This window comes from Pongo pygmaeus, chromosome X (assembly GCF_028885625.2).
Source record: "Pongo pygmaeus isolate AG05252 chromosome X, NHGRI_mPonPyg2-v2.0_pri, whole genome shotgun sequence".
In the NCBI taxonomy this organism is placed as follows: Eukaryota; Metazoa; Chordata; class Mammalia; order Primates; family Hominidae; genus Pongo; species Pongo pygmaeus.
In genome coordinates, this window is record NC_072396.2 from 7525229 (window position 1) to 7540923 (window position 15695).

General features: G+C 45.0%; 2 protein-coding genes across 11 annotated transcripts in view; one reads left to right on the forward strand and one right to left on the reverse strand.

Annotated features, from left to right (window-relative positions):
• The window catches only part of PUDP (pseudouridine 5'-phosphatase), a 377730-nt gene extending 367043 nt beyond the window's left edge, over positions 1-10687 (reverse strand). For 5 of the 6 annotated variants that reach the window (XR_010125477.1, XR_010125476.1, XR_010125475.1 and 2 more), the window contains exon 1: positions 10443-10588. Coding sequence is in view for 3 of the 6 variants with exons in the window: in XM_054471288.2 (XP_054327263.1) it covers positions 10443-10506 (64 nt within the window). In the remaining 3 variants the exon portion in view is untranslated. Of the gene's footprint in view, positions 1-10442 lie in introns of all 6 variants that reach the window. The other variant, XM_054471286.2, reaches the window with a different exon arrangement.
• STS (steroid sulfatase) overlaps positions 9646-15695 on the forward strand; it is a 205784-nt gene continuing 199734 nt past the window's right edge. For 2 of the 5 annotated variants that reach the window (XM_063660536.1, XM_063660534.1), the window contains exon 1: positions 9656-9988. Coding sequence is in view for 2 of the 5 variants with exons in the window: in XM_063660534.1 (XP_063516604.1) it covers positions 9938-9988 (51 nt within the window). In the remaining 3 variants the exon portion in view is untranslated. Of the gene's footprint in view, positions 9989-10135; positions 10474-15695 lie in introns of those variants that run through there. The other 3 variants (XM_063660535.1, XM_054471285.2, XM_054471284.2) reach the window with 3 other exon arrangements.

Consider the following 15695-nt stretch of genomic DNA (forward strand, 5'->3'; position numbering starts at 1 on the left):
CAGGTAGAACATCCTACATTCGGGATTTGTCTTGCTGTTTCCACATGACGCCCCCTCCCGTGTTCCTCTACCCCTCTGAAACTCCTACAGGTCCAGATGGATTCAGGTTAACCATTTCTGAGGTCACTTCAGAAAGCACACGTGACGTGACATGCTGCTTTCTGGATGGCAAAGCTACATCAGTTGGGCCACAGGGTCAATCGTGGCCCCCAGAGCTGCCTGCTCTGAAGGCCCCTGTTTGCCTCTGTTATCAGTCAGTGACTTGTGGCATGGCACTGCGGGCACCTTCGTCTCCTGCATGATTACTCTATGGTTTTGGCTTCCACTGACAATGCTTGTGGGAACCACTTACAGTCGGGATCCCAAAATGGTGACCTGGCTAATTCTCCCATTCTGTCCATATTCATTAACTGGCATTCTTCTGTAAAAGAGCTCACCCCCAGCCATCCTTTTTCTCTTTTGAGAATCATAACACAGAGACTTAAAAAATATAGAGAGAGAGTATTATACTCTCTTCTGGTCATTATTCTTTTGATTACAAATGGTTCATATTGTGCCAGTGGGACCCCCCGGCTACTGCATCCTGGCATGAGAAAGTGCTCTGTGCTCATGTTGTATTTTACTGGCCCTGGTCCCTAGAATCAGCCACATCTCCTTAGGGCCTGTGTTCCTTTCATTGGGCATGATGTTTCCAAATGAAGGATTTAATCTTTTTTAAGCCCTCCTGAGTATCACTGTATCACTTTGTGTGAAGTAGATTTACAAACTGTGCAGAACATAGGACCCCAATGACAAATACGCCTCAGTCTGAAACATTAAGTTTACTTTTCAAAAGCAGACAAAGAGTAGGCAACTGCATTTGATTTTAATAACTCTTTGCTGAGGTCAGGAGTTCGAGACCTGCCTGACCAACATGGTGAAACCCCGTCTCTACTAAAAATACAAAAAATTAGCTGGGTGTGGTGGCAGGCACCTGTAATCCCAGCTACTAGTGAGGCTAGGGCAGGAGAATCGCTTGAACCCAGGAGGTGGAGACTGCAGTGAGCCAAGATCACGCCATTGCACTCCAGCCTGGGTGACAAGAGCGAGACTCTGTCTCAAAAAAAAAAAAAAAAAAAAACTAAGGCCACGTGCGGTGGCTCACCTGCAATCCCAGCACTTTGGGAGGCCAAGTCAGGCAGATCATGAGGTCAGGAGATCGAGACCATCCTGGCTAACATGGTGAAACACTGTCTCTACTAAAAAAAAAATACAAAAAATTAGCCGGGCATGGTGGCGGGCACCTGCAGTCCCAGCTACTCAGGAGGCTGAAGCAGGAGAATGGTGTGAACCAGGGAGGCGGAGCTTGCAGTGAGCGGAGATCGCGCCACTGCACTCCAGCCTGGGCAACAGTGTGAGACTCTGTCTCAAAAACAAACAAACAAAAAACCTCTGTGCTTTCTCAGGCATCTTGTGACAAAGTCATGAGTGTCCTTCCATCTCATGAGCAAACACCAAAGAGACTGTGGCGTGTGCTCCGACACAGGGAGAAAACAGCTGCATGGCTGCTCTTTCTTTCCTGTATCCCACTGCATGGAACAGAGGAACCCATGCACGTGAAACCTATTTAGGTTCCTGTGAGTACCCTCTCTTTGAAGGGCGCACAGCATGGCACATATCTGTCCCCGGCAGCCTCCTCCTCCTGCCTAAGGGTTCCGGCTGTCCACACACACAGGCATCATAGCCAGTACTTCTAACTTGTCTCTCAGGCTCTGAACTTCTCACTAAAAAGTTCCATGTACCACCATGGGAGAGGAGTCAGTTCACCAGCTTTCCTGAGGACAACTCCCCTCTGCAGGGCTGGGGCTAGCATGAAGGTACTGAACCTATACAGACCGAATGCAAACATCTCCCCAAAAATGTGAGGAAGGGGCACAGCACTATTCTTGCCAGAGGCAGCTGACCTCTGTCCAACTAAAGCACTAGGCATAATTTCTAGATTAGAGGAAATACAGGGGACAGAAGAACAAGTAAGGTGGTATCATGTGGAAACAATCAGACAAATCCAGAATGTAGGCTGGTGTCTCAATAACCATCCTAGACTCTTCGGAAAGTCATGGGGGGAAAACCCAGGATGTGTGCTTGCAGGATGGGGTGAGATTTTCACTTTAAAATAGGCTAAAGGGATATTACCAATGGGCACCCAGTTTAAGAAATACTAATCTTAGCCTGACAGAAATTAATCTAGTATTTTTCTTTTTTTGAGACAGAATCTAGCTCTACTGCCCAGGCTGGAGTGCAGTGGCGCAATCTCAGCTCACTACAACCTCTGCCTCCCAGGCTCAAGTGATTCTCGTGTCTCAGCCTCCCGAGTAGCTGGGATTACAGGCATGCATCACCATGCCAGACTAATTTTTGAATTTTTAGTAGAGACGGGGTTTTGCCATGTTGGCCGGGGTGGTCTCGAACTCTTGGCCTCAAGCGATCCACTTGCCTCGGCCTCCCAAAGTGCTGGGATGACAGGCGTGAACCACTGTCCCCAGCCCCAGTCTCGTATTTCTCAATGAAACATTAGAGATTTCTAATCTCTACCTGCCAGACATTGCTCAAAAGAGATGTGAAGAGGAGCTAAACAGGTGTTGGAGCTAAACAGGTGTTCCAGCTACGCAAACCCAAGGGGAAAACAAAGTCTTCCTTCTTGTCTTCTTACACAGGAGAAATGCATGTGTTAGGATTATTATGTTTTCAAATCTCTTCTCACCTCCACACTTCAATGTAATCATCAGCAAGATCTTTTTCCCTTTTTAATACAGTCTTGTATTAAAGCTTGATAAAAACAACAACAACAAAAAATGACTCTCTTCTGTGCTTTAGTAAAGATGCCTATGGCTCGGCCATTTCTCCTGGTCTGGAATATCCATTTTTCTTCTTGGCTCCTATCCATCCTTGACGGTATGCTACCCCAAACGTGATTTCAGTTCAAAATCCTGCTCTGTTGCTAACACATTCTTATTGTGTATATCATTAGCAATTATTCACAGATTTTACCAATCATGTTTTAGATTCCAGCAGGACTCTAAGATCCTTAAAGGAAGAGACTAATTTTGAAGCCTTTGTAACACCCAGCAGAGTATTTTCTAAATAGATTAAGGATGAATGAATGCATTCCTCTAGAGTTGTGCTGTCCACTCTATATTTTGTGTCTCTATGTTACGTTTTGGCAATTAGTCATTGGGGGCTACTTAAATAACACGAGAAATTCAGGTCCTCAGTTGCATGAGTCACATCTCATGAGCCCAGTTTACAGCTGTGGCTCCCATCGGATACAGTATAGTTACAGAACATTTCCATCCTGGCAGAAAGGTTTGCTGGATACACAGTGCTGGGCTAGAGAGCAGACAGGCGCACAGTGCTCAAGGACCATGTGCTTCTCTTCCACGTGCATGGCAGCTCACACAAGTGGGAGAGAGGGTTGGTGCTTAATTCGGCTTTTGTCTGAAGGCTTCAGATAAGCTGCGATGTGCCAAATATGACCCTTTGCTCTTATTTCATAGACACATGGAACAGTCTATTGGGAGTCAAACAGCAAACTTTGGTTTGCTCCTTGCTCTGTCCTTGAACAGCTATGTCATCTGCAGTGTTTTTTAAATAAGGCACCATCAATCACAAAAGGGCACATCATTCGGCCCAGCTCACAGAGCTCAGAGAGAAGAGTCAAGGGCCCCGCCAAGCGCCACAAGCAATGCCATGAAACTGCCTGCCAGGCATGGCTGTGAAGAGGTGACCATCCTCCTCTCATACGCAGGCACCTTGCCACGTGGCCAGCTGCACCAGGGTCCTTAGCTGCTACTTACTGTTGGCATCACAGCAAAGGACACGAGGGAGACAGGGGATAAAGGAGGATCAGGGAAGGTGGTGATCTACCTGCCAGACATTGCTGAAAAGGGATGTGAAGAGAAGCCACATGGATGGCCCAGCTATGAAAAGCCATGGGGAAAAGTCTTCCTTTTTGTGCTCTTACACAGTAGAAATGCATGCGTTAGATTACTCTTTAGGCACCAACAAGGCAATTTTAAACTGCAAATATCTGCATCACAAAATCAAGGTTGCCCCCTTCCACCATTTTAACACTATTAAAGGAAGCTCTTAATATATTAAATGCTGCATTTATTAATCACTGAAATTCCCTTATAGCCAATGGTAGGAGCATTATTTTCAAGCATAATGTATTCCAGAATAACACTACTGTGCTTTCTACCTACAGACTGCCTATCAATCACTTTTCAAACATCTCATCTGAAGGTCTGCCCAGTCGCCTGAGCATCTATATAAGGAGTGCTTTCAGGGGACATTTCTTAGGAGATATCATTTACCTTGCTCCTTTACATTGCTTTAAGTCTCCATCTACTCCTGAAAAATGACAGAAAATAGTATATAAATTATAGCAGTTTAAAAAAAAAGAAACAGAATCAGAGTAAAGAGTGAATAATCGCAAAGATAAAAAGGACCAAATAATCTCTAACATATAGCTTTTCAAGGAGAAAAACAGATTCTGGCTCAAAAAACAAAACAAAACAAAACAAAATCATGCACCGCTGTCCCATATTATACAGGCATATCTTATTTTATTGTGCTTCATAGATTGTAGTTTTTACAAATTCAAGGTTTTTGGCAACCCTGTGTCGAGAAAGTCTATCAGCACCATTTTCCTAACAGCATGTCTCACGTGACGTGTCTGTGTCACGTTTTGGCAATTCTTGCAATATGTCAAATCGTCTCATTATTACATCTGTTATGTCAATCTGTGATGAGTGATCTTTGATGTTACCATTGTCATTGTTTTAGGACATCATGAACCACACCCATGTAAGTCAGAGAACTTAATGGGTAAATGTTGTGTGTGTTCTGATTGCTCCATAGACCCCCATCTCTCTTCCTCTCCTCCAGGCCTCCCTAGTCCCTGAATCACACTAATATTAAAATCAGGCCAATTAATAACCCTAAAATGGCCTCTAAGAGTTCAAGAGAAAAGAAGAGTCACACATCTCTCACTTTAAATTAAAAGCTAGAAATGGTTAAGCTTAGTGAGGAAGACATGTCAGAAGCCGACATGTCAGAAGCCTAGCAAAGCTAGGCCTCTTGCACCCAATTAGCCAAGTTGTGAATGCAAAGGAAAAGTTCTTGAAGGAAATTAAACGTGCTACCCCAGTGAACATGTGAATGATGAGAGTGAAACAGCCTTATTGCTGACATAGAGGAAGTTTTAATGATCTGGGTAGAAGACCAAACCAGCACAACATTCCCTTAAGCCAAAGCCTAATCTAGAGCAAGACTCTAACTCTCTTCACTTCTATGAGGACTGAGGCATGTGAGAAAGCTGCAGAAGAAAAGTCTGAATCTAGCAGAAGTTCATGAGGTTTAAGGAAAGAATTGCTTCTTGCTCTGTCCTTGAACAGCTCCTTGAAGCAGCAAGTGCTGATGGAGAGGCCGCAGCAAGTTATCCAGGAGAGCTAGCTAAGATCACCGATGAAAGTGGCTACACTAAACAGATTTTCAATGTAGACAAAACAGCCTTCTATTGGAAGAAAATGCCACCCATGACTTTCATAGCTAGAGAGGAGAAGTCAGTGCCTGGCTTGAAAGCTTTAAAGGACAGGCAGACTTTTGTGTTAGCAGCTAATGCAGATGATGACTTTAAGTTGAAGCCAATGCTCATTTACAATTCTGAAAATCCTAGTGCTCTTAAGAATGATGCTGAATCTTCTCTTCCTGGGCTTTGTAAATGGAACAGCAAAGCTTGGATGACAGCACATCTGTTTACAGCATGGTTTACCGAATATTTTAAGCCCTGCATGCCTAGAATCTGCTCAATATTTGTGTTGCCAGCTGGACAAAACTTTTATTTATCTGCAGAATTTTGCAATTTAAGTTTTACCCCCTTCTCAATTATTCTAGAAACAGAAACAGCTACAGTGGACAACCAACCACTTACTACAAGAACTTAAGGCTGGCATGGTTCAGGTCAATTAGAAAACAGAACCAAAGGGAGCTAAATCTATAATCTGATGCTGTTTCTCCGACATACAATATAGCATCTTACTCTACATCTCTTCGGACCCTTAATAGGAACACACGTTTCTTGTGCTTTCTATATTCCAGAAGCCTTTTCAGTTTCCAGAAACAACAGATTACTCATTGATTACCCTGTAGTGAAAGGCCAATCATGGCCCCTGAGATAAGGGTTCATCTCTGTCCCAAGCCCCTCACACTGGCCTCCACCCTCAGCCATCTCTTTTGCAAATGTGGAAGAGAACCTACATTTCACCTAGCAAGGTTAAAACCCAAGGGTACACTGTCAGCCCCCAGGGAAGACAGGGCAAAGAAAAAATGTGAACCTACCACCAGAGTTGCTTTGACATCCAGAGCAAGACCCATTACAAATGATGGAAGGAGGGGAGATTGTGATTACTATCTCATTCCAACTAGGATCTCTGCACGTTCTGGGGTTAAACAATAACCACCTATGGAAGCATGCAGAATGATCCTTCACTTTGCTCCACCTTCCTCAGAAATGTGCCAAAACTCTTAGAAATCCCACTTGGAATGAATGACTTGATAACATCAAGTAGTAAGAACCGACTGAGGCTGAAAAGCTTGTCAGCTGCACTTTTAAACCTCAGACGTATTTCATGGGGTCAAATGACAACATACAAAGATTCTTCTGACAATCCACCTAGGGCATGTGCTAATATTACGTAAGAAAAAATCTATTTTTGTCATCAGCTATATGGATGTTTTGGTGTCTAAAGAAACAGCCTACATGAAGTTAACAAAGAATGACAGCGCAAAACACACTCACGCTATGTCTGTGGAATTTTGGCCACACCGTGGACATGACTGTCAACTGTCTCAGGCAGCCCACAATCCCATCAGTACTGGGCTTGGTGATCCCCACAGAGACCCTACCTCCATGACCTTTTAGGGTCTCCTGGGCCCCAGACAGTGAGGCAGGCACTTACAGTCTCAAGTGCTATTATTTGGCAAGGAGGAAGCTATGGGAGTGCAAGAAGGCACAGAAGAGGTCTTCATTTTACTACATAAAGGTGAAGTAGAAGTCACTCATTAAAATCCTGCAATCTGGATTTATAAAGATATGGTATATTATGGTCAACACTGCAAATGTTATTACCCTTCGCAGATCTACTTTATTATTTTACGATATTTAAGAATTTGGAAATAAGCTTATTTTCCTTTGATTTTAAAAGGATATTAAATAATTCTGTATTTAGACTCCAAGAAAACACATTTTACACATACCACATTTTACATACACCAAAACTCCTAATTCTGAATATTCTTAACACCCAACCTCTGCCTGGCCCTCCCAGCATAGCAATTATCAACAGACATCTTGGGTTGCTCCACAAAAACCTAGACCCATGCTGTCCAAGCCAGTAGCCACCCACCAAATGAGGCTACAGAGTGCTTGAAATGAGACTAGTTCAAACTAAGATGTGTTGTATGTATAAAATACACACAGATTTTGAGGACCTACTATCAAAATTACTGTCAAACACTTAAATGATTTTCTTATATTGACTTTGTATTAAATAATATTTTTGATACATTAGGTTACATAACATCCATCATCCAAATCAATGTCATCTGTATCTTTTTACTTATTAAAAGTTGCTCCCCAAAATTTTTACCTGGCTCAATTCTATGAGACAGAACTGCTCTGGACAACAAACTGTCTTCTCTTTTAAAGAAATCGGGACCATCTTTTGTGTTCCTAATTTCAGTTATGTACAAACAGAATAATCTTCCCTGTCTAGCTGCTGAGATACTGTTTAATAATTGTCATCTTCTTTCAAAATCATCCCAGTTTTTAACTAATCCCACTCCCCTACTCTCTTTCTCTGAATGGCATTTGAGAGCCAAAATTATTAATATTACCTAAATCATAACTGACTCTTACCTTGGTCATGAGAAACAGAAACCGAAGTGTATTTTTTTTTTTTTAAAAGGACAACTAACAGCATCGTGCATGTCAAAAGCATGGGAAAGTTTCCTGGCTTTCTTCCTGGTCAACATTTCCTCTAAAATCTCCATGTACTTCCTCATTCTCCTCTGATTAAACAAGCTTCTGCTCTAATGTTAACAATCCTCCATGAAACTATTCGTTTTCAATTTTACTTCCCCAAGTATGCAAGTATTGGGGCTACATAGACAAACAGAACTTCCTAGGAAAATGCATTCAAAATTCCCGAAAAACAGACACTGTAAAATAACTCATTATAAATTGATAATATATTGTTATGCAAACAACAGATACACTGAAGTGAGGTGCTAAAGAAAGAGAGCAGGCATAATCTGGTAGATTAAATTAAAGCGGTACATCTTGGAAAGCTGTGTTTTGTATTTATACATTTGGTGAAAGAATGGGATAAACAAAGCTATATTTCCAAGAAAGTTTTGCAAGGCCTTACCACCTCAAAGAAGAGGTAGGGCAGGAAAGGAGGAAATGGGCAGAAAATGAGGGGGGAATAAAAAGAAGTAGGGCTTATTTTTCCAAATAGCACTAATTCTTGGTTATCTGACTAGATCAGAGGATTGGGTAACAATGTGAGGTCAATGCTTGTAATGCCATTTAAGTCACATTCATCACTTCAGGGCATGGCTATGTGCGAATCTAGAATCAGAATTAGGCATCAAGCTCATTTAGAAGTTTAATAAATTTAATTTTAATGAGACATCTTGTTTGGTATTAAAATTCATGAGACTCCCAGAACAGGTTCTCTGGACCTTTATTAGAGGATAAGAAATTTATTTGACAATTTAACTTCTTGACCACCGGAGTAGGAAAATTCATGTCTACAAACTATACCTATGTATCCCACAAGCTTTCTGAAATTGAGTCATTTCAAATTTAGTAGCTGCATACACCGTTGGCTCCAATTACTGACCTCTATGGGGATTTTTTTTTTCCTTTGGAATTCATCAGTTTACACCTCTGTGTTCATAAAATGAAGAGAATGGTTTCTGTATGCCTTTTTAAAAGGAAACACTGCTAGGGAATTACCCACCAATATGATGAGCAGAAACAAGGTCATATTCACAATTTAAGATGAGCTCAACATCATTTACATTTAGAACTGGATCAATCCAGAATCGTTTCTCAGCTTGGCTTCTTATTAGCTGTGTGACCTTGGGCAAGTAGCTTTACCTCTCTGAGCTGCAGGGTTTTTTCTTTTTTAATTAGTGACATGCAAATACTTCCTCCTAACTTGCAGGGTTTTGAAATGAAGGAATGATATACGTAACCAAGCAGGTCAGCTGTCTACACAGAGTATGCAGACATGTTTATAGATACATGAAGCCTCCTGGTGATTATGTGTCATACTGTTAACTGTGTCAAGGCTTTCGGTAGAGCTCAGCACAGTTCTGTCTTGAGTTAAAAACAGGGTTTTATTCTTTGAATTCTACTTGAATTCCTCTTGGCTGGTGAAGTTCACATGTGCTATGACTGACTACCTCACTTAGTACACTGCCAAGGGTTTCTTAATGCCTCGGATTGATAGAGCAGCTGTTCTCAAACGTTCACGCACTTAAAATGCAGATTCTGATTGGGCAGGGGTAGGGTGGGGCCCCAGCTTCTACATTTACAAGTAGCCCACAGGTGATGTCCCTGGTGCTGGTCACCCTAGGCAGCCAGACCACTTGACAGACCTTTTGTGCCTCTACACTGTTGACGGCGCGGGATAATTCCTTATGGTTGCATAGGGCACTCCTGTGCACTGCGGGGAGTTTAACAGTATCACTGGTCTGGAGCCCACTAGATGCCAGTGACCCCATCACTCCACGCCAGCTGTGACAGCCAAAATGTCTCCTGACATCGCCATTGCCAGATGCCCTCAGGGCGGCAAAACCGCCAGGTAGAGAACCGCTACCATGTAGGATGCTACCATCAAAGTTCGCCCACAGCAGCAACCTCGGAGCAGGCAGGCAAGTATCCTCCAGGCTAGTTTGCAGACGGGGAAACTGAGGCTGGGCACCGCCCAAGGTCGCACGCATGGGTAACCGAAAAGAGAGCGCGGAGGTCCCGCCGCGCCGCGCTCTGAGGAGAGGACGCGCAGACGCGCAGACGCGCGCCCGCCCGGCGGACCCCAGGGACTGCTCCCACGTGCTCCGGCCCCACGCGCGGGCCGCCGACCGGAAGCGGGTGCTGGGGCCGCGTAGACGCCGCGGCCACGCGCGCCCGCCAGCCCGGACATGGGCCCGCGGGCGCTCCTGGCCGCCGCCCGACTTCGGGGCCAGCGGGGGGCAGAGCGCGCGGGAGCCCGAGCGTCCCTGCACGAACACCGCCCCGCCGCGGCCCCCCGGCCGTGACGTACCCCGCGCCGACCGTCCCCACGCCCACCCAAGACCGCCCTTACGGGAGGCGGCGGCCGCACACTACCCACCCAGAAGAAGTCCGTCCATGTCAAAGATGAGGTGGGTGACGGGCTGCGGCGGGGGCGCCGCCATGGTGCCGCCTTCTGGGTCTGGGTGGGGGCGAGGAGGAAGTGCGCGCGCACCCGTCCGCCCCGCGCACGCGCACTCAGGGCCTTCTCGCGCGCCCGGGGTCGCTCTGCGCACGCGCCTCCCGCGGCCCCTCGCCCGGCTCCGAGCCCGCGCGTCCTGGGCTGCCTAGTGCCGCTCCGCGCACGCGCACCTTGGGCTTTCGCCGCAGCTGCAGCTGCAGACTCGGGATGCGGCGCGGGCCGGCGCTATACGTTTACCCGTATCAATTCCTCCTCACTTCACACCCGGAATCGGGCCAAGCTACTCAGCCAGCGGCCGCGCAGAGCCGAGGCCCTCGTCTGGGGGCAAATTCACTGCTTGAGTTTGGATCAGGAGTGTGAATGAGGAAGGAGGGACAGTACAAGGGGCTGTAGAGTGGGGAGAGGGGGTTGAAGATGCTCAGGGTGGTATCACTGCTAGCCATTAGGTTGCAGACAAATGGCCTTGGTCACGAGGTCCCTGGGTGGGTTCGCCTGAGCCGCCAGTCCCTGGACCGTGGGTGGGTTTTTCTGTTTCGCTTGCCCGCCTCTCCTGCTGTCCTGGACCGCGACTTGAACCGGCAGCCGCGCATGCGCAGTGTGCGGAAAGGGTGCACAACCTCCGTGCCTGCATCTCTGAGCATCCCAGGCTGGTGCATTGTCCCAGAGCAAAGCCAAGCTGCGCAAGGAGGATGCTGAAATAATACTAATAGTCAACATGTCTTGCTGGTTATGCCTTTTTAGGTATCATCTGTCTTTTGGGCTGCTCTGAGTTTTCTTCCTTTTTTAACTTTTCAAATGCCACCTAAACAGCTTTCTTTTTTTTTTTTTCCCCTTTTGCCATCATCAGAAAAATACTTTTTTGTCCCTGTTTCTATTTCGTGTTCGTTTATGTGGTATATTCACGTTTAAGGAAAAGGATTGGGCCTTTTGAGAAGCGGAAATAAGAGAATTTTAAGACTTTAAAAACGTGAGGGTGTGTCGGGCGCAGTGGCTCACACCTGTAATCCCAGTACTTAGGGAGACAGAGGTGGGAGTTGGGGGAATAGTTTGAGCCCAGGAGTTTAAGAACTGCCTGGGCAATATAGCGAGACCCTGTTCTCCACAAAAGGGGAAAAAGACAAAAAAAAAAGGTGTAAACATGAGAGTGTATTTCTAGTTTAGTGCATACATAGTGGACAGGGGCATGCCTGGATTCAGCAAGAATTATCATCTGTGATAGACAAAGTGCACCTGTGTCTGTTTCCTCCTGGGTAAAATGGAGGTGATAAAGGAGGTGAGGCAGGCCAAGCCCTTAGTACCAGTGCATAGTATATAGTCAATAAAATTATGTGTTCTTAGAGGTGGTACTATAAGAGAGCTTCCCCCATTTAATGCAATCGTGATTTCCCTTTGAGGACACGGGATTTCAGAGAAGGCAATTTATGAGCAAATTAGGAAGGGACTTGCGACTCAAATACAGTCATTCGTGGTTTCTGTATTAGTTTACTACAGCTGCATAATAATGTACCACAGACTAAGTAACCTAAACAGCAGATGTGTATTGTGTCACAGATCTGGAGGCCAGAAGTCCTAGATCAAGATGTCAGCAGTCTTAATTCCTTCTGAGGGCTGTGAGGAAAGGACCTATTCCAGATCTTTCTCCTCAGCTTGAACCTGCTTTCCTTTCCCTGTATCTTGTCCTATCGTCTTCCCTCTGTGTGTGTCTCTGTGTCCAAATTTTCTCCTTTTATAAGAACACCATTCTTATTGGACTAAGGACCACCCTAATGACTACATTTTAATTTGATTACCTCTGACAAGATCCTGTTTCCAAATAAGGTCACATTCTGAGGTAGTGGGGATGATGACTCCAACATATATTTTTGGGAACACAATTCCATAATAGATGCATTCCACACACATTGCTGTGGTACCTACAGTAAGTATGATAGTATTTTCCACCTGGAGTCTTTAGAATTCTCCCTCCCAGTTTCTTTCCATTCTCTGGAAACAAATGGATACACACATATCAGAGTTACTGTTATTTTTTTGGTATTGTAACCACCTCACATTTCTGTTTAGTCATTAAATTAAAAAAGAGTATTTTTCTTTTTTCTTTCTTCTTTTATGAGACAGAGTCTGACTCTGTCACCCAGGCTGGAGCACAGTGGCGCAATCTCTGCTCACTGCAGCCTCAGTCTCCCAGGTTCAAGTGATTCTCCTGCCTCAGCCTCCTGAGTAGCTGGGATTACAGGCACCAGCCACCACACCCAGCTAATTTTTGTATTTTTTAGTAGAGACGGGGTTTTACCATGTTGGGCAGGCTGGTCTTGAACTCCTGACCTACTGATCCGCCCACCTGGGCTTCCCAAAGTGCTGGGATTACAGGCGTGAGCCACCGCCCCTGGCCAAAAAAGAGTATTTTTCAAAGGAAAAAAGGCCCCAGTGCCATTTTGATGAAATGGCAAAGCCTCACAGCGATTGTGGAAGAGACGGATTGGGAAATTGTAGGTACTTCAGCTCTCCACAGATGTGAAAACATGCTTCACATTATTTTTTTATAAGTCTTATTTTCTACACTTTTCAGTAACATCACTTCTATGCATAAGATGGAAGACTCCTCTTTGCTTAAAAAAAAAAAAAAACTGAATGTGTGAATGCTTCTCTGTCACAAGCTAGATTGGAAAAGAATGAAATTTTGTTCTAGCAGTGTGGTTTGTACACATATAACAAGTTAGTTTTTAGCTTTTCATAATTCTCCAACAGCCAAAGATGGGCAGTTTCTATGCTGATGGGGATGCATTTCCTTCCATGAATTACAGTTTACTTTTGTACAATTGTGTTTTCCCCATGAGACAGTAGCTTACTTTTCCTGACAATTTTAAGGTACAATAGAAATGATCCAGTAAACTACAGTACGATGGCATCAAAAGCACATTAACAATGGAACAAATAAACAGATGATCTTCTTTCACACAACATATAAACTTAAACATGCCATTTATTGTGTGTATATATATGCCATCCTGTATGGAGTCTTAGCTTATTTCAACTTCCTCAGTTTGTTGTCCTGGTTCCTGTGTCTCTATGCTTTTGTTATCTGTTGTATTTGGTTTCCAGTCTGCTATATCTGTTTTCTGTGAGCCCACTTTGCCCTGTTATTCTCTTTACTTTTCTAGGGTACAAATCTTGCCCAGTGTACATGGAGGGTAACAGATTGGACTAGGGACCATCTTTCTCAGTGGCTGTACGCAGTCTACTTTTCTTGATGATGCTGAGAGACCAGAAAGCTCTGACTTCATCTGATGGGGCCTGAATTTGAGCTCCTCATTGCAGACTTACCTGCCTTCTTCCCCTAGATAGCTGGCTTAGCAATGCTGACTTAGGAATTCTCTTGCTTCAGAGGCACTGAATATTCTCACCCCTTCCCACTGCTGGTTTCCTCCAAGCCCAGTGAGCTCTGGAAGGGAGCCTGACATAGATGGCTGAATTCGCCACTCCTGGCTTTGTACTCTGGGACATATCTGGTACTTTTGTGTGGGGAGGGTCATTGTTTTTGAACCCCTTCACCATCAGAGTACAAACTGGCTCTGAGCGAGAGGTCCAGTTTGCTTCTCTGCAGTGGTGGATAACAGATGTGGTCTGAACTGGCAGTGCCAGCATCCCCTGGGAGCTCACTAGAAATGCAGAATCCCAGCTGCCACCCCCAGACTGACCGACTCAGCATCTGCCTTTCAACCAGGGCATCCAATGGTCTAGACCATTGACCCCTTCCTGGGGTATACCAGCTACTTCATTGTGGGGAGGGGGCTTAGGATCATTATTATTATCGTTATTTTATTTATTTGTTTATTTTTTGAGACGGAGTCTCACTCTGTCGCCCAGGCTGGAGTACAGTGGCACGATCTTGGCTCACTGCAAGCTCCGCCTCTCGGGTTCACGCCATTCTCCTGCCTCAGCCTCCCAAGTAGCTGGGACTACAGGTGCCCGCCACTATGCCTAGCTAGTTTTTTGTATTTTTAGTAGAGACGGGGTTTCACCATGTTAGCCAGGTTGGTCTCGATTTCCTGACCTTGTGATCCGCCCACCTCAGCCTCCCAAAGTGCTGGGATTACAGGCGTGAGCCACCGCGCCTGGCCAGGATTATTATTTTAATGTAAAGAAGTAGCAAATGTGTTAAGTTTACCAACATTTATTTTTATTTTATTTTATTTTATTTTTTGAGGCAGGATCTCACTGTGTCGCCCAGGGTGGAGTGCAGTGGCGTGAAGTCAGCTCACTGCAACCCCCCTCCTTCCGTGTTCAAGCGATCCTGTCACCTCAGCCTCCCGGGTAGCTGGGACTACAGGTGCCCACCACCATGCCTAGCTAACTTTTGTATTTTTTAGTGGAGACGGGGTTTCACCATGTTGGCCAGGCTAGTCTCAAACTCCTGACCTCAAGTAATCCGCCCGCCTTGGCCTTCCAAAGTGCTGGAAGTACAGGCAGGAGCCATGGCACCCAGCCCTAACATTTAATATTTGTGTGAACACTGGCGAATATTCTTGTGTCCTGGTCTTTTCTCCAGGTATCCTTGCAGGGAGGAGGGGAGACATCATTGCTGTCAACCATTTTATTTGATTTCAGCATAATGCAATGTACATATTAAGGTAAAGTGTATTTATGGCTTATATTATTTAATTTTTAAATCAACTCTCAACAAATGGACAGAGGGATTAAAGACATGCCTATGAAAATAATAAAATGTAGCTTCCAGTTGATAACAAGAAAGTAGAAATTCCAGCATCAGCTTTATAGCCTTCACTAATGATTACAGATCATGTTTCATCATATCCATAATGTGAGTGCCTAAGTAGACACACACTATTATAAAATAGCACATGTGAAGGGAGGATGTGTGCTCCAAAAATGTGGAGAAGTGAAGCATGTGGTCAGACCTTACCATGCATTCGAATTTCTTCTGTCCTGCCAGGATTCTCACTGACTAGACATGACTGGACATCTGAGAGAGGGGCTCAGGCTTCATCACACCCCACCCTTTATCATCTCATCGTTCTGAGATTTAGGGCTCCTGACTCCAAACAGTTCCCTCCTTGCTTGCCCCTCTCTCCCTTTCTCCTTCCCTCTCTTTCGTTCCTCCTTCTCTCCTTCCCTGTCTTCCTTCCTGTCCTCCTCTTCGACTCCTTGCCTCTC